Source organism: Cyprinodon tularosa, unplaced genomic scaffold, assembly GCF_016077235.1.
Source record: "Cyprinodon tularosa strain WSP-4 unplaced genomic scaffold, ASM1607723v1 ctg100, whole genome shotgun sequence".
NCBI lineage: Eukaryota > Metazoa > Chordata > Actinopteri > Cyprinodontiformes > Cyprinodontidae > Cyprinodon > Cyprinodon tularosa.
Window position 1 is genome coordinate 538,668 of NW_024037783.1, and position 26,744 is coordinate 565,411.

A 26,744-nucleotide genomic window follows, 5' to 3' on the forward strand; every position below is an offset into this window, starting at 1 on the left:
AGAGAAATTTACCTCAGCATTTAACGCATCCCCTTGGGGAGCAGTGGGCTGCCATCATGGGGCACCCGCGGAGCAGAGTAGCAGTCTGTGGGAGTGGGTTTTGAACTCACAACCTCAGCATTTCAAGCTCTATGCCCTAACCACTAGGCCACCCCTCCCGTTGCTATAATTACACAGATAAAATGGGAATCATATTATTCATAATGACATCATATGTGTGAACCTACCATTGATAGCAGGGGGAGGAAACTCTGTCACCAGGGAAATATTCTTTTCCTTTCCACAGACAGGGGCAAGCATCAGGCTCAAAGCACTCATCCCCATGTTTTAGTAACCTGGATGAGAAAAAAAAAACCATGTGATCAGGAATTCTTGTTTTAGGATAAATCAAGGAAACATTTCCCTCACAGTGCATTACAAACAAATAACTTCCATATCTTGCGTAAAGTGGGGGGTGGGATTAAATGCTAACCTCGCTTATGTTAAAACATGGTAAAGAGCATGTTCCTGATCTGTCTGTTCTTCCACCTACATGGAACTGGATCATAGGACCATCAGGTGCCTTTGTATTACCTTTATCATAATTACCTCCTGCAGCTCAATCAAGGGGAAAGTTTCCCCCAAAGAAAGTGACAAGCGAGGTCTCTTCACTGAAGGCTCGAGCCACTCGTGGAATATCTCCAAAACTCTCCATTTCCAATTCTACTGTAAACTTTAAGGCCCACACCTAAGGATGAACCTGCCCTCTCTACAGAGGATGCTTATTCCCACTGTTAGTGTTTAATATCCCATTCTTTTCATTATTGCAGCTCAAAATCAGCCTATAAATCTCCCAGTTCCTCTACCCTCATTCTTGACCAGACCATGGGATACTTAAACTCCAGCAAGTGCCATTGCCTCATTTCCAACCTGCAGTTTTCCAATTCAGGACTTGCCTCAGTCCTTTCTAGAGATAGGAATTCAAAGACATAAAGAGAGATGGAAATACAATCTGAGACCTTCTGAAGAAGTGTGTCTGAGGAAATTCTATACATAATTAAATTCAAATAATTACACTGGCAAACTAAAAACTAGGTCAGGCAAGCTTATTTATATAGCACATTTAGTTGGCATGAAAATTCAAAGTGCTGTTCACGAAAAAAAAACAAAGAAAAAGAACAGTATATGCATTGGATCTAGAGACAAAAGTGACACACAAATACAGTAGGATAATATAAATGATATATGATAGAAAACACATTTTTGAAGAGATTACTATACCCAAATTTCGAGCTATAAGCTAACTTTTGAATGCTCCTTTTTTGGTCAAAAAAGTATTACTTAGGTTTTCTCTTGATTCAGCTGACAATAATTTTGGCGCATCAATACATTGATTTTTATCAAGCACCTTCATAGGTACATAGTCACCTGATGACATCTTAATGTTCAGCTATGTGTACTCTGCATATCTATGGTAAGTTTTGTTGTTATTTATTCATGGTCACTTTTGTTGTTTATCATTGTCAGAGTCAGGGGGGCTAAGATGGAGAACACTAAAAATCTGGTGATTTCTGTGGTCTCTTATTTAAACCTACTGTCCCTTTTGACAAGGAAAAAGAAAGCTTCTTTACTTCAACTAGAATTTAAACTTGTCCAGTGCTGTACCAGAAATGCGACCCAGTTTTTAAACCACACCAAGAAAATGGAGTGATAAACGGGATTGAATGTTGTAATACCAGCGCTGTGGTTCTTCCACAGTCTGTATTTATATGGATGTCAATGAACACCTTGACAAGGGCAGTTTTAAATCAGTAAAAAAGTTACCTAGAGTGTGTGGTGTTTATAGACCAAAGGGAACTATGGTGGCTGGTTTTGGATAATCAGGTCTCATCTTAGTTCTATGCAGATGATCTAGTTGTGTTGGCATTTTTGTGACATTTTCAGTTGTGTGCTGGATTGGTATAGTGGGTTAAGATTCTGGTGAATAGGGAGAGTCTTTCTCTTAAACAGAGAAGTTTAAATGTCTTGTTGTCTCACTCTCAAAGATGATAGGGTAGAGTGCAAGATGGAAAGAGGTGATCAGGGCTTCGTCTGAGAACATATAAATGGGTACCAAACCGTTAAAAAACGTTTGATTTTTTTTCCCTCACCTGTGTTAATAGCATAGTGATTTGACTATAATAACTATTTTCTAAAAACAAGTGGGTGAAATGAGGACTTTGTATCAGTGCTCTAAAATGTTTATTACACGATGAGCTCCATTAAACAACATAAGACTGGTGTGAGTTGATTTGCATCAAAAGAGAGATGAGGTGGTTCAGAGTATTTATCAGGATGACTCTCTTAGGTACATTCTACTTGGGGGAAATCATAAAGCAGATAGAGAGAATTGAGGCTGCTTTTGATCCTCCAAGTTTGCTGGAACATGTCACTGAAGAGAGGGGTCCATGTCTTTCCTTCTTGAAAAGGTTACCTCAGTGACCTTACATATATTAAGTAAGGGGAAGGCAATGAATGAGTATATAAATTCTATTTTTGATTTATTGGTCTATGATCTCCAAATCTGAAAAATAAAAAGCAGACAAAAACAAAACAAAAACAGATATAAAAAAAAAATAAAAAATAAACCCAATCATTTAATCCTAAAGAAAAGTTAGTTATTTCTTTCCAGGATAGAAATGGGCAAAGGGAGCAAATTTTAAAGGTGGGCAACTGTGAATTAAAGGAATTTACACTCCTGTACATGAAAAAAAAAAAAAAAAAAAAAACAGAAAATTGGGATTCACAGAAATAGAAAAAGAAAAAGTCTGGATACCTGCATTTGCTTTACTACTCTCTGAACTACCAAACAGATAAGAATCTTGTTATATGCAGAGCTGAGCTACATCTACTGGCAGGGCACCGGACAGTGAAGTCACATAGTGAATGGTGCCGCCATAAACCTCAGGTTCATCTGAGTAGAGTTACACGACAGATAAAACGCTGTTAACAGCTTCCTTTATCTGCATGCCAAGTGTCTGTATCGATTACTCTGATCAAAGATCCTGCAATCACTTATCCTTCTGACCTACAAACTTGTTGCAAATAACTGACAATGTGCATTGTTCTGTGATAGTTTCAAAGACAATGAGGATGATGGTACTGTTCAACTGAAAGAAAAAGAGCAAGCAAATTCCCAAAACAGTTCAGCTGAGTTATTCTGCTGCACGCCTGAACTCCAAAAGTTCAACACTAGGCTCAAAAACCTCACCCCTAATTCAGCTATCTGTGTTAATACAATATATGTACTGTTTTCTATTTTTTCTTTAACTTCATTATAAATACGTGTCCATAAACTTGTATGTGCATCTTTATTCAGCACCCCCTGGAATAAATACCTAAATATGTAATGCTAAGTCAGATTCATTGACGAACATCTGTAATCATCACTCATAATCCTTGCCACACATTTTCAATTGGATTTAGATCTAGATTATCATTGTAATATTGTAGCACATTAAAATACTTTGATCTGAACAAATTCATTAATTCTGGCTGTATGTTAAAACATTTTAACATATTCCTTTAGCCCACCATAAAGGACATTTTTGTGTGTAAAAGCAGTGGCAAAGTTTTCCAGAGAATCTTAATCCAATCATTGATGTTCATGTCTGTTTTATTATCTTTTTATTTCTGCAAATTTTCCAACAGTTGCCTTGGCTTAAAAAAATCTAGATCCACCTTTAAAGGGTTGGGAAGGAGCATCTATTAGTTATTTTATTTTACAGATTTTTTTTTTTCAGATGACATTACTTAAAGACATTATTATCTGCTTGTAAACATATGTTTTGCATTTCCCACCTTCTGATTTTCTCAGTTTTAGGGAAACCCTGGACAGTCTGCTGTCATAGTCAGGTAGCCTGCTTGCTACAAATCTTTAAAAATTGTCAGAAATAATAAATAAATCAAAAACTCTGCAATTTAAAAAGGTGGAAGAAACCGTTAAAGATGATCATGGAGTCTGGAGAATTACTGATCCAGTATGGTTAAAAATATCTGTAAAAAATCCAGTTGTTTGGACACAAAATGTGAAGCCTCTGGAGGGGCCTTTAAACCTTTGCACAGCATCATGTGTACATATAAACTGTAATCTGAAACCATATTCCAGGAAAGTGCAGACTTCAGTTTTGGACCTAAAAGTTCAGGTTTATATGAACTCAGCTGACACAGAACGGAGTAATGAATGCTCGACATTTTGATCATAAACAAAGTGCTCCTTGTGAAAGAAAAAATACAATGGAGTCCTCAGTCAACACCACAGCTAATTATTTCCCATTAGAGGTTTAAAAGTTCTGCTGCAGATAAATACCAAAAAGTTCAGTTGTTTTTTTTTTTTCGTTTTTTTTTTTTGTGTGTGTTTTGTTTTTTAAATACTTTAGTCTGAAAAGAGATACACTGAACAGCTTTTCTGTGTGAATTTTCTATGCTCTCCCCAGTGGCTTTCTTTGGTTGCATTTTCATGTCTTTCACATAAGCTGATGAAGCCAGGCTCAGCGCAGATCAGTTTTTGTTTTCTTATTTTATAATAAATAATTAGAGCTTCTAGGCAAACTGGTTACAGGTCAATTATAGTGTTTATTTGTTAGGATGCTCCATTAATTACCCAGCAGGTTTGCAACTAGTCCTCTTGGGGTCCATCACCAGAATGAAAACATAAAAGGGTTAAAGAAAAAAATAGTAATTAAGAAAAAGTGATTTGAAAAAAAAGTTTTCAGAATGACTTTAAAACATCTGAAATAATGGGTCCTTTTTCTAAACTGAAGCCACTGACCAGCAGCTCTATAATGTATAACACTGTCCTCTGCATCGCACAGGCTTTCGCTGTTGGAACTATTTTGTGATCAGTTGCTTGTTGCCTTGTAGAGTAACTGTGCCTTTAATAAACATAGATAATGTTACAATACAAAGACTTATACTTCATCTTTGTACAAATATCATTACAAAAAGATGAGATGATTTATCAATAAACTTTTCTCAACAGATAGCCAAGAGAGAGTTTGATGCATACAGTAAATGCTGGTCCATGGTGGACAACGAAAGGGATAGTCGCACAGCTTTGTTCAGCAACATTTGAAGCTATTTTTCTTTGGAGCACAAGACCATATGGCGGAACAATAACCAAGGGGAGATAATACTAATGATATTAAAACTAGTTTTATTGAAAAGCTCTCATAAACTTGACAGTGCGCCTTTTCTAAGAGATAGCCCTACCCATTTTGCTTACTAACTTCTCAATATGACAAGACCAGTTCAATTGTTAAACCTAAAAGCTCAACCTTCTGCACCTGTTACAGAGGTTTGCTTTTCAAATTTAGTGAACATTACTTAATGAATAATTTGAACCAAGACTTAAACTTTTTGTGTGAATGATATTTAAAACAAGCCTATTATTGTCTACCCATCTAAAAAACCCTGTCTATTTCTTTTTGCTAAAATTATCAAACTCTGAAAGACAAGAGGAAGATCATTTGTGAAAATAGAAAAAAGCAGAGGACCAAGGAAACTGCTTCGTCGAACCATAATCTAGTCCCCTGATGGTAGAAAATTTGCAATCAAAATACACAGACTGATATCTGTTAGTGAAATAGCTCTTCTTCCTTCTACTGCACATTCTGTAAACTTGTGGTGGGCGGTCTGTGCCTTCAAAGCCTTCCCTGCTGGACTGAAATCTATCAGAAACACTAACCTACATTCTTAATCTAAACTTGAATTTCTTCTATACAGCTTTTATAATTTATTCCAAACAATCAATTCTTTTTATTTCACGGCCTTACATTTATGTGGTTGCTATATTTTTCCAATCACATTTCAGAGTCAGTGTGCTGCTATGTCTATTTAATATCTTCAGACTCTGCAGTGCTGACTGTTGTTACCTTAGTAATATTAGTGAGGGACATTTTCCTCAACCAATTATATTTCAGATTTGCCCCACAGGGCCAAGTAACAGGACCGTTTCAGCCCAGACAACATATGCATTCCCCCAGCTCCAGTTATTAAAGATTCAGTGTGGATCTAGGAACCTTTGGCAAGCTCTTGTTTCTGATACAACAGGTACCTAATGGTGTATCTTATCATAATTAAGAGTAATTAATTAGAAACACTTTAATGCATAAAAATAATTAAGGCAATTAATTACAATTATACTAACAGACCGGAATTGAAGACTGTTTTAATTCATTAAATCAATGTACGATTACAATAATTTATCTTTAGATTTTATTAAACTTAACAGTAGGCTATTGGAAAACTGCACCTGATAAACTGTTCCATTGCAGTTTCTATCTTGCAATATAATTTCTTTAATCAGTTCAATTGAGTTATTACTATTCCTAGCAACATAGAGTTTGTCAAATATATCTTTTAGTATTTGATTTACTTTGTCAGTAAAAAAGGCATTGAAATTGTTGGTTATTTTCAAAGGCTTAGCTAGATTTCAATTTCAATAATGGCTGAGACATCGTTATAAGATCAACCAAGTATGTTATTATTAAACACTGTGCAATGCTCTGTTTGGACCGACAGATCAAAAATTTTTTAGTAGCAATCTTATTAGTTTCCTGGCACCACCCCAGCTTTTGAAAATATTTGATTGATTTTCCTCATGGTTGAGGTTAGGCCAAAAGTCAAGCTTCGAGTTGGTCTACTTCATCCATTACAAAACCTGCTTTTATGGCCTGTAAATGGCCTGTACTTATGTATAACTTTTTCAGGAGACCTGACCAAAGCACTTTAAACTACATTCAGTCATTTACCCATTCACAACAACATTGAAAGCCAAAGCCAGGGCTTGGACCAGCAACCCTGCGGTTGAAAGGCAAACTCCTTCATCCAAGGCCACTGTCACCTTGTGTCAAACTATTTATGTAGGTTATGAATTAAAATCCACCTCAAACCTCTTTTAAAACTTTAAAGGAGCTTCTGCTTTCTTAGTTGCTGACATTCATCTCAGAGTGACAGGTTGGATATTGTACCTGAACTTGGCAGAGTGATGCAATATCTGAGCTTATTGTAGTTCAGTATAAATAATCATGAATATTTCAGATCTTTATACATTGTTCCATAAGACATCCCAAGTTGTATAAATCTGTAGGTTCCCCAAAATTAAAACCTATTAGTTTTACAATAAGTCACCAACGAGGTGTTAATTGGCATTTGCCTTGTCACGTTAAAGAATCTTGAGCTCCAAATATTGTAGATTTACCAAAGGGCATGTGTACATTTAACAAGTTATGCAAGCAGTTTTGAATAAATTTGCATAATAAATGTAACTGAAAGGCACGATTCTTGCTTTTGATAATTCCAGTCGTGTGTCATGTGATCATATTGCACAAGATAAAAAAATAATAGGTCAATGATGCTCATGATGTGTAGATTCAAACTTCTGCTAAATAAAAGTACAAAACCAAACTTTAAGTAGAGTTATAAATCTTAAAATTATCTTTGATCGCCTTTGCTTGCACAATTAAACACATGGCCATACTGGTCAGACTGATGATTCAGGTTGAGTTGACCTCCCAAACTTTAAAGAGTGCCTTCATTAGACCTACATCATCACTGTCCATCAATGAGATGCCTTTGTGTCCATATTTCCCACTAAACCTGTTCCCTCTCAGGTTTCAGGGAGTTATTAACTGTTCTTATCAAGCACTCAACATCAGATCCAGAGTTTGATGTCATCATTAAGGTCATCCTGCTTTTCTGGCGAACAGAAACAAGTGAGTCACTCCAGTGGGGTTTCAGGTTCTGGATGACTTATGAAGCATCCCTGATGTTTTTACAGTGTCTTATTGTTTTTCCATGTTTATAAGAAAATAGGTATCAAAGGTCTGCTTTTAGTTTATAAAACACTTAATGCTCTACAGCCGAAATACATTTCAGAGTTGCTTGTAGAGAGTGACCAAAGAAGAAGCACCAGGTGTTCAGATACATGCTAACACAGTGTTCTCCGGACCAGAACTAAACAAGATAGAACGAGGCAGAATTTGATCTTTAAGATCTTAAACTCTGATAAAAAAAAATTTACTGAAAACGTGACATGTGCACAAATTTTAGATGCATTTTAATCAGTACTGAAAACCATTATGCTTAATGCCTTTGATTAAACAATCAGATTTATGATTTTATAAAATCCTTTATATAATGCTTTTATCCTAATGGTGTGATGTTGTCTTGCTTTTTGATATCCTACAGTATAAAGCATTTTGCATTGGCTTGTTGGTAACCTGGAGTTATTGCATTTTTATATGATGTAGTGTTTAATGACAATCTTGCATTTTATTTTATTTAAGTTTGAATACAGAAAATTAAAGCCATCTTTTATGCAGCAATGGTCAAATGTCATTAAGCTTGATCCAAAATCAAGATGCCAAACCATCAAGATCTTCCTCCATTTCTGTCACAGATTTTTTTAAATGCTGCTGACCTTTAATTAATTATTAAAAGAAACCTATCTTGCGGGACATGGAACAAGGGATGAAGGGCCTAAATAAACAGTGAAACTATGCATTAAAAATAATTCTCCAGATTTTCACCTCACTGAGAACCTCTAAACAATTCTCTACTTTTTTATTTTGAAAATAGAGATAGAGAATCCTAGGCCTGGTTTGCAATCTGATTCAACAAAATTGAAAATAAGAATAAATTGGTATTTCATGAGCTTCCATACACAAACACAATGAGCCACTACTCACCCAGGGGGGCAGGTACATCCAGAGACACAGGGCTCGTGTGCAGAGCAGGTGATGTTGAGCAGGAATGACTCACAGGTGCGCTCACAGGCTAAGCCCCTTCCTGGCATGAGGTTGTTCTGCTCATCTGTGCAGTTCAGATAGAGTTGACCCGGTGGGCACAGCCTGTCTGCAGGGAGTTAGGTGGAAAATAAAGAAAATGTGATCAAACAAATCCAAACACTTAAGTTAGGCACAAGAAAGCTTAATCTGGATAAGAATCATCTTACCAGATTCTGTAGTTTGGGACACCAGTTTACCATTAAGACAAAGCCTGTGGGGGATCATTAAGTTATATGATCAGCAAATATTATCATCATACATGTTGAGCGTTATTTCCTGCACACTATAATATTAGGCATTTCCAAAATGAAACCCAGCACAATGCATTTGCCAGTTACAAAATACAAATGTGCTCAAATGCAATTATTTCCCCTATAGCATAGCATACATTTATGGTATTTATGGATTTAAATGACAACTTAATGCACAATTGTGATTGTCTTTTCAGATACTTAAGGAATCTAAAACTTCACAAAGATCTTCATCCATCAGGCTGCCAAGTCCTTTTAATAAAAATATCAGCAGTATAGAAAAACACATTAAAATCTGTGGCACATTGAGAGAAAGAAATTTTAAAGATCTTACTGAACACCTGCTGATGTCAAAATCACGTCTCCCGGCTCATAGTCTACTCCAAGGAAACTGCAGGGACACTCGCTCCTGATTAAAAAGTATTACAACAACAAAACCTGTTGCTGAACTCAGATCATTGATATGAACAACTGCATTAAAAATTCATGTGTATATACATAAATATACAATAAAAACAACCTAATCTTTCAGACAGAATCAACTTCAGATACACATATAAGTTCAGTTTAATTTAGTCAAGTTTCATTTGTTTTGTCATTTTATTCTGACTGTCCAAGAAAAACCTCAAGTTGAGAACAAAACATAAGCACTTATGCTTTGGTTAAACTGTCCTTACTGTTTGGTACAATTCTGAATTACCCTAGAGTTTGCATTGTCCCAGGCAAGATGCAGTGGATTCTGGATAAGGGGACTTTTCAGGCCATGAAAACAACAGAACCCTGGAGCTGAAGAGGAGAGCTTTGTCTGCTGTCTGGTAATCCTTTGATTTAAGGAAATGTTACTTTGTGCAGTTCATTGTATTATCATCACCACACACCACTGGCGGCCGCCAATAGAGGGCGCAAGGGCACCGCCGCATCCACCCAATGATCTCGATTAAGATATAAAAAAATAAAAATGAAATAAAATAATTTTGAAATATATCAATATATTTTTTAGATGTGAAAGATAGATATTTCATCTTTAATCACAAATAAAGCTGTTTCGTTGTTGGATTGGTAACAATCAATTGGTGGTGGTATTTCCACCCTGGGGTGTAAAAATCTTTGTCCATAGACTCTCATTAAAATTTGTACATGCGCAGTAGTAGGACAATCCTGGGCACAGCTCTCCTGCACCCAGAGCTGCCATAAATGTACTGGTGTGATACCTTCGTATACATTTGATTGGTTATTGGAGAAAACTCCACCAGCCGCCACTTCCACATACCCTTAGAAGTTTTATCATTGTATTAAGTTCCAGTAAAACTGTTTAATGCATAGACTTCTTGGCTGTACTCAGCATTTTATGTTCAACAAGGACTGATGTTCCACCCACCAATTCAAATTTTCTTGGATAGAACTATTTGCATCAATAGACCTCATCTAGTATGGTGAGGTGAAGGTAAAGTAGGGGTTCATCCAGTAATTGGTAGGTTTGAGCCCCTGCTCCGTCACTCTCTACCATTGTGTCCTTTGGAAAGCGCTTCAACCTAATTGCCTGCAGTTGGTGGACAGACGCTTGGTGGACCTGATTGTATGGCAACCTCAATTCTGTCAGTATGCCTCAGGTAACTTTGGTTACAACACAGCTTACCACCATTACCATTTGATTTGATGAATGACTGAATTCAGTGTCAAGAACCAATAAAAAAAGGGCTTCTACCAATTATAAACATGCATATCTACAGAGCACATTTGTTAATTGTGGTGCAAAGGAAAATACAAATAAAAACTGCAGTGGTCATTTTCATTTATGGTAGAATTGCAGAGCCCTTGGGTAAATGTGGCTCTATTCTAGACCATGAAGAATCTGGGGTATATGCAAAGTTTATACATTTTGAATAACTATGTTAAATTGGGCTTTGTGTTACACCAAAGAGCAAATTAAATATAAGTTGGTATTGGGAAGATCGAAGAGATGAGAGCTGGAGGTTTTTGATACATCAAGGAAAAGTGCTTAGAAAAGAAACAAGGTTTGATACAATTTTCAAAGGACAAAACAAATACTTATAGGTGCTGTATCCTGTGTTTAACTGTATCAAGCTAAAAGCAATATAGGCCAGCACCTCACATCAGCCTCTCCACTGCAAAGTCTTTCTCACTGGTTATCAAATATCTGTGTCGTCCACAGCCCGACTGGTAATGAAAAGGGGGTTTCAGGGTGAATTCCTAGATGTAACTCTATCACATGGTAAGTAAGGCACCGTGTTGCACTGGGATGTAAAAACCTGGGACATTTAAGAGGAATTAAGCTGTGAGTCTTCAAGGGTGGAGGCGGAGCACACTGAAAGGAAGAGGACAACTATGGGGTTCCTCAAGCTCTACAAGGATTTTCACTTAACAACTGACCCCAGATTCAGAGCAGATACAAATATCACTCTGAGAGGATTTGTGTGGTGGACTGTTTCCAGGTGAACATCTATCTGCACGAAAAAATAAAAAAACTAACTGCAAATAAGGCTAGAGCTGCTCAAATATGCAACGAAAAGGCAAAGACTCCAACTTACTCCTGAGTGAACATCAAAACGATAATGTCTTTTGAAAAGATGATCAAACAATAAAAGAGATCAGACAGAAACTTTGGTGTAAGGTCTTACTTGTGCACACAGGTGTGAGTTTGGTGGTTGTAAAAGGACCCCTGGGGGCAGACACAGCCCTCCTCACAGTACTCCCCACAGTGCTGCGGGACAGAGAGGGAGGAGCAGCGCCGCTGGCAGGAGGACACACAGGTGCCGTACTGCATTGTGGTAGGACAAGTGACAGCTGGGAGAAAAAAAAGGTTTTTAATACAACGCTAATGTGTTGCTGTAAAGTGAAAACATCAAAAAAGAGACATGATATCTTGGCTGGATTCTCACCGCAGTCCGATATGTGTGATCGAAAGTCGATAATAACAGAGAATCTCCGACAATGCCGGGCATAGTGAGCCAAAGCGGAACATAGGCAGGGCGTCCCACACTGACAGGTGTCTGCTCGGCATTGCTGGTAGAAAGGTGTCGGGCTGAGGTATTCGTGACAGGCGGAGAATAGATCTTGATTAAGAATGTCACACATTTCTGAGGCGTAGGTCACTGGGCATTGGTGAAAACACAGGGACAATGTTAAGTTTTTCACTAATGCAAGTCTCTCAGGAACAAGATTTAAGGTCAAAAACATATGTACAGTTGAGTTATTACTGCATGTAACTGAGTGAATTAAAAGGGAAGAATGGAAGAAGAAGACACTGAACTAGTTAGAATCATGAAGCTGAAAGAAGTACTTTAGAAGCATTCAAGGTGGATGGGTTTATGTTTCTTTTGTGTCAATTATCCAAAGTAATACACAAGATGAGGTAGAGTATCAGAAGTGAGAATATCTGAGAAACAGCCAGGGTTGGATTGTGGCCAGGATTGCATGCTTTGGAAAATGCAGAAGACTCTGAGTGTTGTTGGGCTGTCGTTGCTGACTTCAGCATCGCGTGGAGGTCAGGAATAAGGCCCCTGTACTGAGATGCGACTCTGCATAAGAGGAGGAACGGGAGGGGGTGTTTCAACTATACGGGAATAGCTACAGATCACACCTCTCTGTCTTCCCAGGAAGGCATATGCCAGAGTGTTATAAAGGAGAGTCCAGCTGATTCTCAAACCTTGGCTATAGGAGGAGCAGTGAGATTTTTGTCCTTATCATGGAACAGTGGACCAGCTCGACATCCTCTGTAGGTTGCTCAAGGATGCTAAGGAATTTGCGTTTTGCAGACCTGGAGAAGGCATTAAACCGTTTCCCTGATGGCACTCCAAGAGTTCTCTGTGCGACCAGTCTCTGTGAGAGCAGAGCAAGAGTTTGGTCTGTATTGTCGACAATAAGTCGGAATTGTTCCTGGTACATGTTGGACTTTGACAGGGCTGCCCTCTGTCACTGGTCCTGTTCATAACCTTTTTGGACAAGGTTTTTAGGTGCAGCAAAGGGGCCACAAGGGTTCTGGTTTGGGAACCAGCAGATCTCATTCCTGCTATTTGCAGATGATGTGGTGTTGCTGGATCCCCCCTGCAAAGACCTTTAGAATGCACTGCCGGGGTTTGCCGCCTGGTTTGAAGCAGCCAGAATGAGAATCAGCTTCTCCAAGACCATGGTTCTGGACAGGAAAAATGTGGGTAATCCTCCTCAGGTTGGGGGAGAGTTCCTAATTCAAGGGGAGGAGTTCCAAGTATCTTGGGGTCCTGTCCACAAGTGAGGAGAGAATGGACCAGCAGATTGATAGACGGATCGGTGTGGCTACTACCATAATGTGGGGGCTGCACCGGTCTGTTGTGATGAAGAGAGAGCTGAGTGAAAAGGCAAAGCTCTCAAATTTTAGGTCAATCTACATTCCTACCCTCATCTATTGTGATGAAATCTGGATCATGACCTAAAGAACAAGATCCCTGATACTAATGCCAGAAATAAACTTTCTCCACAGGGTGGTTAGGCACTCCCTTAGAGATAGTGTGAGGAGCTCAGCTATTTAGGAGAGTCTTGGAGTAGAGCTCCTCCACATGGAGAGGAGTCAGCCTAGGTGGCTCAGACATATTTTTTGGATGCTCCCTGGATGCCTCCTTCATGCCCTGGGCCTTCTTCTCCGAAGAAGGCCCAGGGCATGAACCGGTCGCGGATAAAAAGGAAGACAGCAGGTAGGATTATGAGGAAAATGGAGAGGAAAAATAGAGGATATGAGGTAAGACTTCTACTTGGAGCAAATAAACTCAAGTGTTGCATTTTCAGTAATGTTAACTGTTTTAACAACCTCTATCATTGAACTATTAAAAATAATCATGTGACTTTTTCATGGCAACAGATTAAGAGGATTTTCAAATGTTCATGCAAATTAACCTTTTCAAAAATAAAATACTCCAATGTACAGTAATTATTTGGAGAATGTCTATTATTGAAGACCATAACAAGTTGTGTATGGGGACATAAGCAAACATAAAAACTCAATAAAAAGAAGAATTTAGAAAATCTGCTATGCCACTGACGAAAAAATATTGATCAAGCATCACATTCTCAATACTGTCTGAAGTCTATATTTTATTTGTCTTTATAACACAATGAAAGGGTCAAAATAGAAATATGGAATTCTATATTTAACAAAAAGCCCAGTTGCTCAAAAGAAACAATAAGAGAAAAAAAAGAGAAAAAAACAAACCAGCCTGTTGGTGAGTGTCACAGGGGTCTATCTGAGGTGTACTCAGGCTCATTGAACAGGCTGATGACACCTTCCAGGAATTTCCAAAAAGATGAGGCGAGCTTTCAATCATTCCTGATGGAGATCTACAGAGAAACCAGGAGGCATCATGAGATACTGTATGGTCAAACCTTAAAACAAAACTGTCATGTGTTGGTGATCCAATGGTACCACAATCTTTCACTAACTAGTTTTTGTTGTTTTTGGTTTTTTTGGAAGACATACAACAATTTAAATGACCGTACTCATGAATCAATACTCAGAGCACTTAGAAGTCTTTTGGATAAATTTTCAAACCATCATACATTCTAAGAAAATCCTTAGCAAAATAAATAGAAAAATGTTTTCCTTATGTGAATATAAATACAGTAGGTTATGACCTTCTAAAGCAAACCCAGGAACCAACAAGACTACAGCCTGCAATATATTGGAAGACCTCTAATAGTTCAGTGTATTCTCATTATGAGTTCGTATGAAATCGTACGAAAAGTTACGCACCATAATTTCGTACGTTTTGGACGGTTTTTTCATCGTATGCTCATGCGCATCAGTTGCACCATTCACGAATATAGAATATAAATTACAATTAGCCCTAACCCTGACCCTAACCCTAAGATATAAAACAGCAAGCAACGTAGTTAGAGACATGAATAACTGATGATTGCACTGTTTTTCCCAGTTTTACGTCCGTCCGTGTATCTGCTTTTTTTTTCTGTCTGCCAGCGCATACGCACTGATGTGGTTTTTTGAGGAAAAACGTCCAAAACGTACGAAATAGTGTGCATAACTTTTCGTACGATTTCATACGAACTGATAATGAGAATATGTTGAATAGTTTACTATGCGGTTAGTTTTGCATTAGAATTGAGAGATAGCGTAACAGTCGTAAAAAAAAAGAAGTTGTAATTAAAAACAATGTAATACAGCTCAGATTAACAGACAACTTCCTTTCAGGATAAAGTCAGGCTGAGCAGCATTTCGTTCACCACAACAACAATCTTTGTATCTTTGAATGTGAGGATTTACAGCGTGGGTCTCAAACACTAATTCACTACCTTCAAACTATATATTCTTGCTTTAACAGCTAGATAGTTGAAACTTCGCTGAAAACTAACACTGCCCCCAAAACACATCAATTCAAATCAAGTTTCTGATGGAAAACAGACACTAATATAAAGCTTCTACAAGGGCCATTCAAAAAGGAGATCTAAAATATTTGGAATACCTTTAAAAGCCAAAGGCATTGCAGAACACAGCAATAAGAATCCATTCTACTAGTCAATCTAGAACAGATAAGCTTGTTAATAGCTACAAAATGGGAAGCTGAGACACACCTTACTGATGTCAGCATCCTTGAAACAAAATGATTTCAGTATGATGCCTCTCGCCTATATTCAGAATCTGTTCATATACAAAATATAGTTTTGTCATCCTAACATATCCTCTTTTCATTCACCTCAAGATTATCCAAATGTCTAAAAAACAAACAACAACAACAGGGCTAATTCCCATCAGTAATAGATTTTAACATGAGGCATTTACTTAAACCCAACTCTGATGCCACCTGGGTGCCACCAGGGCCTTCACAACTGATTAACATATTAGTCCCATTTCTATATTTTATTTCTCTTTAAAATTAGATTAGTAGAAAGCAGGTGGTGTATTTTATTCAGACACCAGAGGTGTATATTTTTTTAACTAGGTATAAACAAGAGTTTGTTGAATGTGAGAAGATGGCAGAGGACCTTGGATGGGTAAAAAGTGTATAACAGACATCTGGTTTACTATAGCAGCAAGCAACCACCAGCTTCATCTACCAGCAGTGATGTATATATCCATTTACAACATCCGGCCATTATGGCAGCACAGTGGAGCCCCTTTACCACTAACAGTAAATTCCTTGTTGAAGTGGCATGTCCAGTTGGGCGCTCATCTGGTTGGCCTAAAAAAACTGATCAGAGAGCGAGTCTTTTGATGCGGGGCCGCCCCAAGTCGTGTGCATTACAGAGGGGAAAAGCACTTCACCTGTCTCCCTTCACCTGTAACAGGAGTTGCTCTTAATCGTTAGAAAGGAGGAGGGAGGGGTTAAAGGAAGGCGCAAGAGGGGTCAGGACCACCAAACGCACACTTACAGAAAGTCATCTTGACTGTTGCCGTTGAAAGTGCCGCAAAGCCCCACCATGTTGTCTTTCCACGTCTCGTCAGCCTGTAAGTAGAGACGAAACTCTGTCCAGCTGTACTGCAGATGCAGGCCAAACCCTGTCCGAACCTGGAGGAACATGGATGACAGCTCCTGGATGTGGAAGAAGTCTGTGAGAGAAGGTCGAGGAAGACTTTTAGACTTTTTTAAATCTCATGAACAAAACTCAGAAAAATCTCAACAACTTAGGATCATATATTTTGAGACTGTTCTGTTGCTGAGATTCTGTATTTCTATTTGCCATTAAAAACTCATTAATCAGTACTTAGTTTTTCTTTTACCCTAATAAACCCACTGATATATTGATACCTTTAAGCTGTAATGTAATGTATCAATCATAAGTCAATCTAAAGTCAACTGTCCTATTACTGTACTTCTTAATTTAATCAGTTGCTTATTGTCACCAAGTCAACCATGCCAACAACTATTTGAAAACAACTTGCTTATATGCAAATTTACAGAAAAAAATTATTGTCCTAATTTTTTTTAAATATGCAATTATCATGAGCAAACTGAAACCAAAGTCCTTGCTCATGCAGCAACCTTGATTACAGCTGATTAATTTGTTCCCATTAAATCTCTAGTTTTTTTTTTCTCCCTTTAGTCTCAATTCCCTTTGAATCATAAAAAATGGCAGTACAAGTCAGCGTGAATCTTCTGGATATTCCACCTTTACATTAAAATGTAAAGGTTCCTTTCCACTGTTGCAATGTGTTTGCTCACAATGAGAGATTGCTGCAAAGTCATGGATGAAATGTAACATCTAGACTTAGCTAGATAGATTATTCCCTTTCCTTACATACATTAAAGTGCAAATTTGGAGTTTTGTTTTGATCTAATCAACTGAATTTGTTTATGTTTACATTGAAATGTTTGAAAAAGATTAGATTTTTATTAAAGGCTTTGGGTAAAATAGGAATCTTTATGGATGAAATGGATCTGTTTGTTCTGGATAGGATCATGAGTTGATTCAAAAAAGTTAAAAAACAACTTTTTGGTGCTTTGTTGGGCTACTCTATATAAAACTTAGGATTCAATGCTAATTCAGACATTTTGAATGGATAAAGCTTCCTGAATGGGAAGTGAAACGTCTTCAAAATAGGGAAAAAAGACACCAGTGGTTTGTTTTTGAACTTTTTGAACTTTTTTGGTATGACTTTGACCTGGATGACTGAGAATCTTCACCAGCATTTTTAGTTGATATTTGGAGAAATGTTGAGCAATACAAATAAACAGTATTGAATTAGATTTCAGTATATGACATTTATTGTTGATCTTTATTAATAAACATGTAAAAAGAAAAATAATTCCCATCAAATGGATTTATAATTTTTGATACAAAGACGAAGCTTTGAACAAATTAGTGCAATAAGATTATCATCAAGATCCTGCCCCAGAACATAAAGTATAAATGGTTATTTTATTCATTTGAGTACAAAGTATCAAATGATCCTCACACAGTTTCACATAAAAACACACAAAGGACTATTGATGTGGACATGAAGACGTTGACATGTAATAAGAGCAACACTCAGAGGGACACCACTTTCTGCCCCACAATGCTAATTCTAAGCAGCATCCTATTAGGTAAATATTAATTCAATACACAGCTGTCATTCAATCTGTGTCTAGCATGTCCCACAGAGTGCTGAAAGAAGAAGATTCCAAGATGGGAACAATGCTGGTCAGCGATAAAGGATGAGAGACAGTACCGTCAGAATAGGGCAGTGAGATACGGTACTGCCCAGCCATGAAGACCTCGCCGATGTGACTCAGAGTGATCTCTGTCCTTGGATCCTCGTTAATGACCAGGTTCACTGATTGGATGCAGGCCCCGTCTAAATTCTGCAAACATGACAAAATGGACTATTTTCCCACACAGAAGCAATTCCAGAAACATAAAATGCAAAACTCAGGCTTGGAGTTTTTTGCTAATACAAGGGAAAATGTTTAGACAGAAATATGCAAGTAAAAGTAGGCCACAGAATCATCATTAGGAATTAAAAGAGAAATACTAAGGCAGTTACAAACGATAAATATACATTTAATTTTTTCTGCATTGCAAAAAATGTGTCAATCTAACCATGTCTTACAGTCTTAGATCAAGTCGAAAAGTCTTATTGATCATGTTTTTAGACTGATAGAACAAGCGAGAGCAGATACAGTTAGAACATTATTTCAACTCAAAATCAGTGCAATGATCTGCCAGTGCATTTATACAGTTGTATTCAAATACAACTTCAAGTTTCAAGAATATAAACCATAATTTCATCGAGTTTTTTAATCAAGATCCTATTCAACCTCTAGACAAGGCAACCACAACATGGCAACTTATTGCATTTGATATTTTTTTGTTTTTGCCCACACATTTTAAGGCTCCTTATTTGGATTCCATGGAGATCCGGCTGCACATGTTTTCATTTATATAACCAGCTATGAAAATCAGCACAATTCAAAATAAGTGTTGAACCGATACTGAAACCAGTATCGGGGAAGGGCCCGATCCAGCACTGAAATGGTAGTATCGGTAACGGCGAGTACCGACAAATAGGCCACCATTACCATTTATTTAACTATTGTCACCCATTTCAGGTAGGCAATAAAAAGTTCTGCTGGATTCACTTTGTATTAGGGGTATCGATATGGTATTGGTCAATACTTCACAGGTATCGAGTATCAGTATCGGGCCAAAAAAGTTGTATCAGCACAACACTGTTCAGAATCATAAGGTCAAACCCCAGTGAAAGCTGGAAACTAGTATCAGGCTGTAGTACAGCAGAAATAGAACCACCTTCTAGACACGTGCCTTGCGAAAGTATTGACACCTATTTAACTTGCCTGTAATAGTTCACAACATGGCAACAAACTCTTTTTATTTTAGGATTTTATAAAAACATCATGAAAAATGTTTGCATAATTTCGAAAATATTATGTTAAAAAAGCTTTTTTCAAATCATTTGAAAACTTTGCCTTGCATTTATAGTTAGGACCGTTTATCTTTATACCCCCAAATATAATCTATTGACAACATTCTTGACAGGTCAGGGATAAACTTTTGAATAAGTTTACAACATTTAGGTTCTAAGAATTACTCCAAACCTTAAACATCTAACAGAGCTTTGTTCAAGCAATCATCTAATAGTGAACAGTATGGCACAATAAAAAATTCATCTTAAAATGACTTTCAGGCCAGCTAGGGATGCCATCAATTCGAGAAGCAGCGAAGCCAAAAAAACACCATGAGGATCAACAAACATCATTACATGTTGGTGACACAATCAGTGGGCAGGGATGTTTTAATTTGGTAGGAATTAGATCGCCACTGACTACATGTGTTCGTATCGAATGGGAAAACTGAAGAAGCTTTTTACAAGCAAAGAGTAAAATAGTCAAATTCCTGCCTTGAGTACAGGAGTTAATTTTTATCAAGTGTATCAAACTAAAGCGCAGAAATGAAAGGGAAAGCTCTATGTTTACATTTTAAGATTTCTCTCTCAAATTCTTTCCTGAGAAGAGATCACTCGGAACACTTTAAATAACACTTCATAAGGTTTATGTATTAAATAACCATGAGACAAGACAACATATTTTTTGACAGAAGTTGTAATCTTACTCAGACGAGAGAAATGGCTCGGGTTACAGATGGCGGCGCTTACAAACGGGCTCGCTTCTTCAGAAAGCCAGCCCATCATACCAGTTAAAGAAGCATTTTATAAATTTCCAGTGTCACGCCCTGCCACATCATCAAAGCTGACATCATTACATCATCCACATGTTTTGTACCAGTGGCAGCACCTGCTCCCTGAAACAAGAGAGGCTTAATGTGTTAATGAAATCCAAACGTAATGTAATGTATTAAAAAAAACTTAAAACACATCACTGCAACGGTAAAAATTGTTCAACAAAATTCTTACTAAAGTATCACTTTTTCCTCTCTCATCTGAGTCTCATGAGAAAAACCTCCTTGCTCTCTGTCCACTGTGAGTCAAAAATCCTTTGCCAATCAGCATCGAGCAGCAAGCTTCATGACCCGCCCCTGCTCCATAGACCTCCTAAGAGGCTAGCCTCACTGCAAGGGATGTATTTTTGCATGTTATCCAATTAGGGCCTTCCTTCTTGCTACTTGCCTCAATAGGCTCAATCCTTAATGGAGATTTCTCCAAGATACTAACAGGTAGTGTCCTGGTTCTTCAGAGCAGAAGGCAGATTGCATCCAGTAGCTGGCTCAACAGCTAATTAATGTGCAACATACTCGGGAAATCAAGCATCTTTTAGTGTATATCTATTGCAGTTAAATTACTCAATTTATGGAGTTCACAAATGTGTATTTCACCATTTACTTTATTTAATTTACAGCAGAGGTGTCCTGATCTTGGCACTGATGACTGGATTACTGGTTCATTCCACTCTGGCTTGGATTTCCCTATAGTACCTCTTCTGATCTCTGATCTTCTGGCCTGGACTTCTGCTACCTCATCGACTCCAGCTTTGGCTTCTCGTTCTGTAAACTCCTGCTCTTCCTCATCTGCTGTCTTCTGCTCATCAGTTGGCTCTGCAGCCCTCTTGGTTTTGTCTCCTGGAACTTTCTGTGTAGCGTCCGCCACGTGCTGTGGAAAATCATACGGCTAGATTCCACCTTTATACTTTATAATTAGGTTAGTGACTCACACGCTCGTTACTGTCCTCTGTCAGAGTTACGTGGTCACTAACCTGTGTTTTCCACTCTACAGAGGTTCCGGCTATTTAGTCCTAGATGCTGACCCGCTGACAGTCAATAAACACTTTTATAAATCATTTCAGTCTGCCTGCCGGAATTCTGGGTTCAACGTTCTGAGTCCTGACAAGAGGCTTAGTCTCCCTAGCATTCAATGAGAAACCGCCACTGTTTTGTTCATGAGGAGACTTCACTGGCTCCACCATATCAATATATTAAACAGTATTCTTAGATCCAGGACAACACACAGTACAGTGACAGAGCTATCTGTTAAGAATAATGCACTCTGTCAGTATGCTCCCATTTGATTCCCAAATCTTTTTTTACATACATAAGGAAAATTATTACTTTTTATCCTGACAGAAGAACTATTTGAATTAAATAAAGTTCTTGGGAAAACATTAACCTTAACATGTAACAAGTAGATAATATTAGGGTTGAACAAGCACACACATGAATTATGAAAATACAGCTAACAGTACTTATGCTCCAAAAAAAGAAGTGCTAGACGGAAAAGGGTTAACAATTCTGCTTAAAGAGGAAGATGATTAACCTGTAGCATCTAAAAGGTTGCCGCACCCGTCCATCCATTTACAAGCTTTCTCTCAGCTCAGGTCGTGATGGTTGCTGGTGCCTATCTCTAGCTGTCTACAGGTGACAAGCAGGTGTCCAGGGTGTACCCCAATCTATCGTAGAGGTTGCAGAATCCTCTCAAGTTAAAAAAATGTGTTCGATTTTTTTTTTAACTATCCTTAATATTTCATATCTAATCATATGTTGTAAGTTATAATCTTTCTGCATTAGTGGCGTGAAGCAGAAAACAGATCAAGATAAATAGAATCTGTGACAGTTTGTGCAAATTATTATGTTTTCAGGAGTGAGGCAGCCTGTATCGCTGACAGCTAACAATCTGCCTCGATGAATCGTTTCTTTCATAAGTGGCACAGCTCCAAGAGCGAAGGTTTTCAGCACAAACCTCCCTAATTTTTCCTTCTCTTCCCATCATTCAGATCCCATTTCTCCTGCATAATCTTCTCTCTGCCCCCTCACTCTCCCTCTTACTACAAAGCCATCCACAGCTCTGTCAGTCGGGCCAGATAAGGTAATCCAGCTCAGTTGGCTGTTAGAGGTCTGGGGCCTCTGCTCTGATGAGTGGGACATCTTATATCTCACCCCCCTCACCTCCATTCGCCCCCTCCGTCTCTGTCTGCTGGGAAACTGAGGGATGGCAGAAAAGGAGAAGAAGCCCTTCTCTTCTGTCACTTTTCTTGTTCATTGTCTGCTCCTGCAGTTGCAGCGCATTTCTCCAACAAAAAACCCTTCAACTCAGCAGGAATCACTGGCCACTTAAATTTTGATATGATCTACATGACAGACAAATTGGCTAAAACTGCAATCCGAGCCAACAGAACAGTTTGACTCCAGAAGCCACAATAAAAGACTGAAAGAAAAATAAACATGTTAGAGGCAACTCACGGCTCCACAGGGGGCGTTCTGGATGGTGACGGTAAATTTTCCTGAGTTACGACTTTTGGCGAGGACGTACTGACATGTCGCAGGGAAGCTGAAGATCCGGCCATCAAATGACTGAAAATACATATCGCCCGTCACCGAGCATTCGCCTGTAAAGCAAAACAACAAATTGTTTTTGTTTGGTTTTTTCGACTAAATTCTCAATTTTGCATCTGTACAGCTATGCAGGTTTAGCATGTAGGAGAGGATTGGATTATATTGGTGAATACAGAGTTGGTTTGAATTATTTTCTTTTATATATTTAATCATCAATAGAAAAAGCCTTATGCATTCATTCATGTTATCTTTGGCTGATAATTCCCATTAATGATCAGAAACATTTAAACCAGAAAAACAGTAAATATAGACAGAACTTTTTAAGGTGGAAAACTTCTTTTATTGGACTGTAATTGACTTTGCATTGATAACTGAGATTCAATATTTTGTGAACATCTGTTACTTACTTTCTAGCTTGAAGGCATTATTTGACATGAAGACAACTTTCCAACCTGTCTGTTTCATTCTTGTTCTCTGAATGTTTCAGGTTTGGTAACAGTTGGTATTAAGTTACTGATTGTTACTGACTTAAAACCTTCCGCAGGTGCATCGTTATTAAATACAATGTTTGACATCTGAATGAAAGATTAAGCAGTCAATTAAATGTTTTGCCTCTGATGCATTTTCCCAAATCTAGTACTTGAATCTCCACATCTCAAAGAAATTTTTTTTTATTGATTCACAATATAAAGTCCTACATTTGCAAGAGAAAGCAAAAATTTGACTCAATTAATTCATATTTAGATTTGCAGTGAAATTTCACTTTGAGACAAGTGATGATGTATCTGACTATAGATCTAAAAACTGTGTAATGTTTTGCTTGTGTTTTGGTTTAAACTTATTTCTGCTCCATAAGAATATTTCAAACATAATTATTGTAAACTTTTAATCAGAATATCTTTTGGATTTCTCTGTCAAATTAGCCAGAATCCTATTATATTCAGCATTGTTGAAACACACAAACCTGACATATCTCACCTTTAGTCCAGCGGAAGGCTCTGTTACTCACAAGTTAAAACCTTTTTATATACTTTATTACTTTCTCTGTTTTCCTATCTGAAAAGAAATAGTGCGTTGGACCTCCTGTCCCTCTGTGCCTCATAAAAGCTGGGAATCACCATTGTAATCAATTTCATGCACTAAAGTGGCTCTAGTTTTGCTCTTTATGATCTTAGAAGAAGAAACAAAAAAAATTGAAACTGAAAATTTTTGGCTGACATTAGTATAGCTGTGAAGGCTGATGACCATTATTTACCAGTTTTATATATATTTCCTTACCTGTACGACTTCATGAAGGAAAATTACCCGTCATAACCCAACCAAATAACACATGACCCAACCCCTTTCCTTTGTTGCACAAATAGCAAAAGATGGAAATAAACATCAGTTATTGATATTAGCACAATATCACTTGCAGAACCCTTTCCAATATGTTCAAAATTGCAAATTTATAGCATTGATACCTTTGGTAATAACACAAATACATTGTTAATCTCTAATGAGGATTTCAGGTTAGTTTAGTTCTGTCATTTCTCCTTAAAAATTGCTGAAGTTTTAGCTAGAGACCTAATTATAATTTATTATAATTTTTCTTAATATTTGTACACCTATTGGTATTTGTTTTTTGTTTTTGTTTTTTTGTTTTTTTTACTCACTCTGAAAGATGTGTATTTCGACATACAGAAATTTACCTCTTAAAATAAATATCTTTTAGATTTTGGCTGGCCTCTCACTAAAGGACTATTATTACATGTATGGACCAAGTACAATGCCTTTTAATGTGCTCTCCATTTGAGCCCTTTTTTCCAGGGTTTTGTGAAATTAAAACTAAAATGTGAGTTCCTATGTACCTGCTCCCTTGAGATATATTACTTTATCCTAAAACACTGGTTTAAGAGATTGTTTTTTTCTTTATCTTGTATTTTAAATATAAAAAGATGCTTGTATTCATCTGTCTGTACAACGCTCTACTCCCTATCAAAAATGTCCTCAATCAGGAGTAGAAGACCATTACAAGAGATATATTTCTATACAGACTATGAAAAACAGTTTTTCTTGTCTAATCCTATACATGTGGATCCTAATCTCTGTAATCACATGCAGTTAAAGTAAAATAAACCCACAGAGGAAAGGCACAGACCTGGGCAGCTGTTGTCTGTGCAGTTCCACACTCCACCCACACATGTGCTGAAACAGAAAGCAGAGAAATCCACAGGTGGTTCTGGGCTACATGAAAGGCTGAGCTAATAGCAGGATTACTGGGAGAAACTGGACACACCGAGCACAGGCGGTCAGATCTGAGGAGATTAAAGGAACTGAATGCAACCATTAAAAAAAAGATCAGATTTTGTATGCAGCAGTAAAATGTAAACTTAACAAGGTGTCCATCTAGAAAAAGAAGGTGTTAAGGAGGGAAAAAACTGTAAAATAAAATAATGAAACATAAACATACCATTTCTTAAATTTTATTATTTCAAAGAGACTGTAAAAAAAAGACTTTGCGGATTTAATGCAGTACTCAGCTAACATGTGCTCACCAGTTGTTGCACTCCTCCTTCAGTGTTTGTCCAGACGGATAAAACATGCCGTGGTACTCACAGGGACAGTCAGCTGGTGCCACACAACTTCCATCCTCATAAATTAGACCTGTGAGAGATAAGTGGCAGTTTTGTTTTTTTTTTTACATTAGGAACTCAAATTATGAAATGGCACAACAAGCAAACATTTTGGGGTGAGTAGCACCCCATTTAGGATTATGTTAAAGTCTAAAACCTGGGATTCATGTTTACATATTCTCATAAACAATTTATAAGGGCTGTGTTTTAAACATAGACAGCTGAACTATTTCTTATTATTGTTATCAAATAATAGTGATGTAGTTTGCGATGTTGCAACAAAACTAGTATAGCCTACCATAACATCTAATTGGATCAGTGAACCTATAAAGTTATGCTCCCAGTCTTTTAATACAGATGGGCCAAGTAAGGACCTCCCAGAGACCTGAGTACAAAAAAAAGGTGTACTGTTTGCCCTTTTTAGCAGAATTTAAAGGAATTTGATTTTTCTGGGCACTTTCATCACAGCAGTTAGTTGTGAATTAAACATCAGCCTTGGTGGTTATTGGCAGAGTTGTCCTACTATAGAGCTCACTGATTATATTGGATATTATTTAGGGTTACTTTTTTGACATTCTAATATGTATAAGGCAGTAAAATCAAGGCAGATGGAGAGAGGCCAAACCAAAATGCTTAAATGATGATTAAATCTGGGGGGTTTCTGCATGAAATAATATAAATGCTACTGTATGGTTCCAGAATCAGAGCAGCAGGTACAAAAATAGGTATGAGAAGTAGCTTCAGTAAAGTCACACATTTATATTGTATTCTGAGCTCTACTCATGTCCTATCCCTCCTGAGATCAAATATTATTTTGTATTTCTTTTCCACACTTAATCCTGGACTTCTCTTCGTTTTCGCACCTCCAATCTGCTATGTTGATAAGGTGCAAACAGGTGACCTCTGTACAAGTCGTCTTGTCATAGTAAATATCAGTGGTGAAAAGTAAAAAAGTATATATACCTTATAACTGTACCTAAGTACCTTTTTTGAGTATCTTTACCTTACTTGAGTCATTTTGGGGGGGCGCTACTTATAATTTTCACTCCACTATATTTTAAATACTACTTTAAATACTACTGCACTCTATTTCGAGAAGGCTGCTACATAGTTCGTTGTTCCGTTTGGCTCAGCTTAGCTTTAAAATCTGCTGGGGTTTTTTTTTCTTTTTTGAAATGGAATTTTAATATTTCAGGTTGAAGCCCCCCCTGTATGGGGAGCCACCAGGGAATTAAATAAAACCTAACTTCCATATACACATATTAAATTAAACTCTTCCATATAAGATACTGAAAAAATGTGCATAAACACTAGTGAAAAGCTCTCAAATAAACCAGTGAAAACAT

General features: G+C 37.5%; 1 protein-coding gene across 1 annotated transcript in view; it reads right to left on the bottom strand.

Moving 5' to 3' along the window:
* Positions 1 to 26,744, bottom strand: part of otog (otogelin) — a 74,442-nt gene that overhangs the window by 34,307 nt on the left and 13,391 nt on the right. The window contains exons 10-21 of the mRNA XM_038267966.1: positions 25,321 to 25,429; positions 24,924 to 24,970; positions 22,691 to 22,836; positions 18,213 to 18,345; positions 16,433 to 16,610; positions 14,262 to 14,386; positions 11,959 to 12,171; positions 11,698 to 11,863; positions 9,393 to 9,467; positions 8,975 to 9,018; positions 8,709 to 8,874; positions 228 to 335 (exon numbers count right to left, since the gene is read on the bottom strand). Of these exons, the coding sequence (XP_038123894.1) occupies positions 228 to 335; positions 8,709 to 8,874; positions 8,975 to 9,018; positions 9,393 to 9,467; positions 11,698 to 11,863; positions 11,959 to 12,171; positions 14,262 to 14,386; positions 16,433 to 16,610; positions 18,213 to 18,345; positions 22,691 to 22,836; positions 24,924 to 24,970; positions 25,321 to 25,429 (1,510 nt within the window). The remainder of the gene's footprint in view (positions 1 to 227; positions 336 to 8,708; positions 8,875 to 8,974; positions 9,019 to 9,392; positions 9,468 to 11,697; positions 11,864 to 11,958; positions 12,172 to 14,261; positions 14,387 to 16,432; positions 16,611 to 18,212; positions 18,346 to 22,690; positions 22,837 to 24,923; positions 24,971 to 25,320; positions 25,430 to 26,744) is intronic.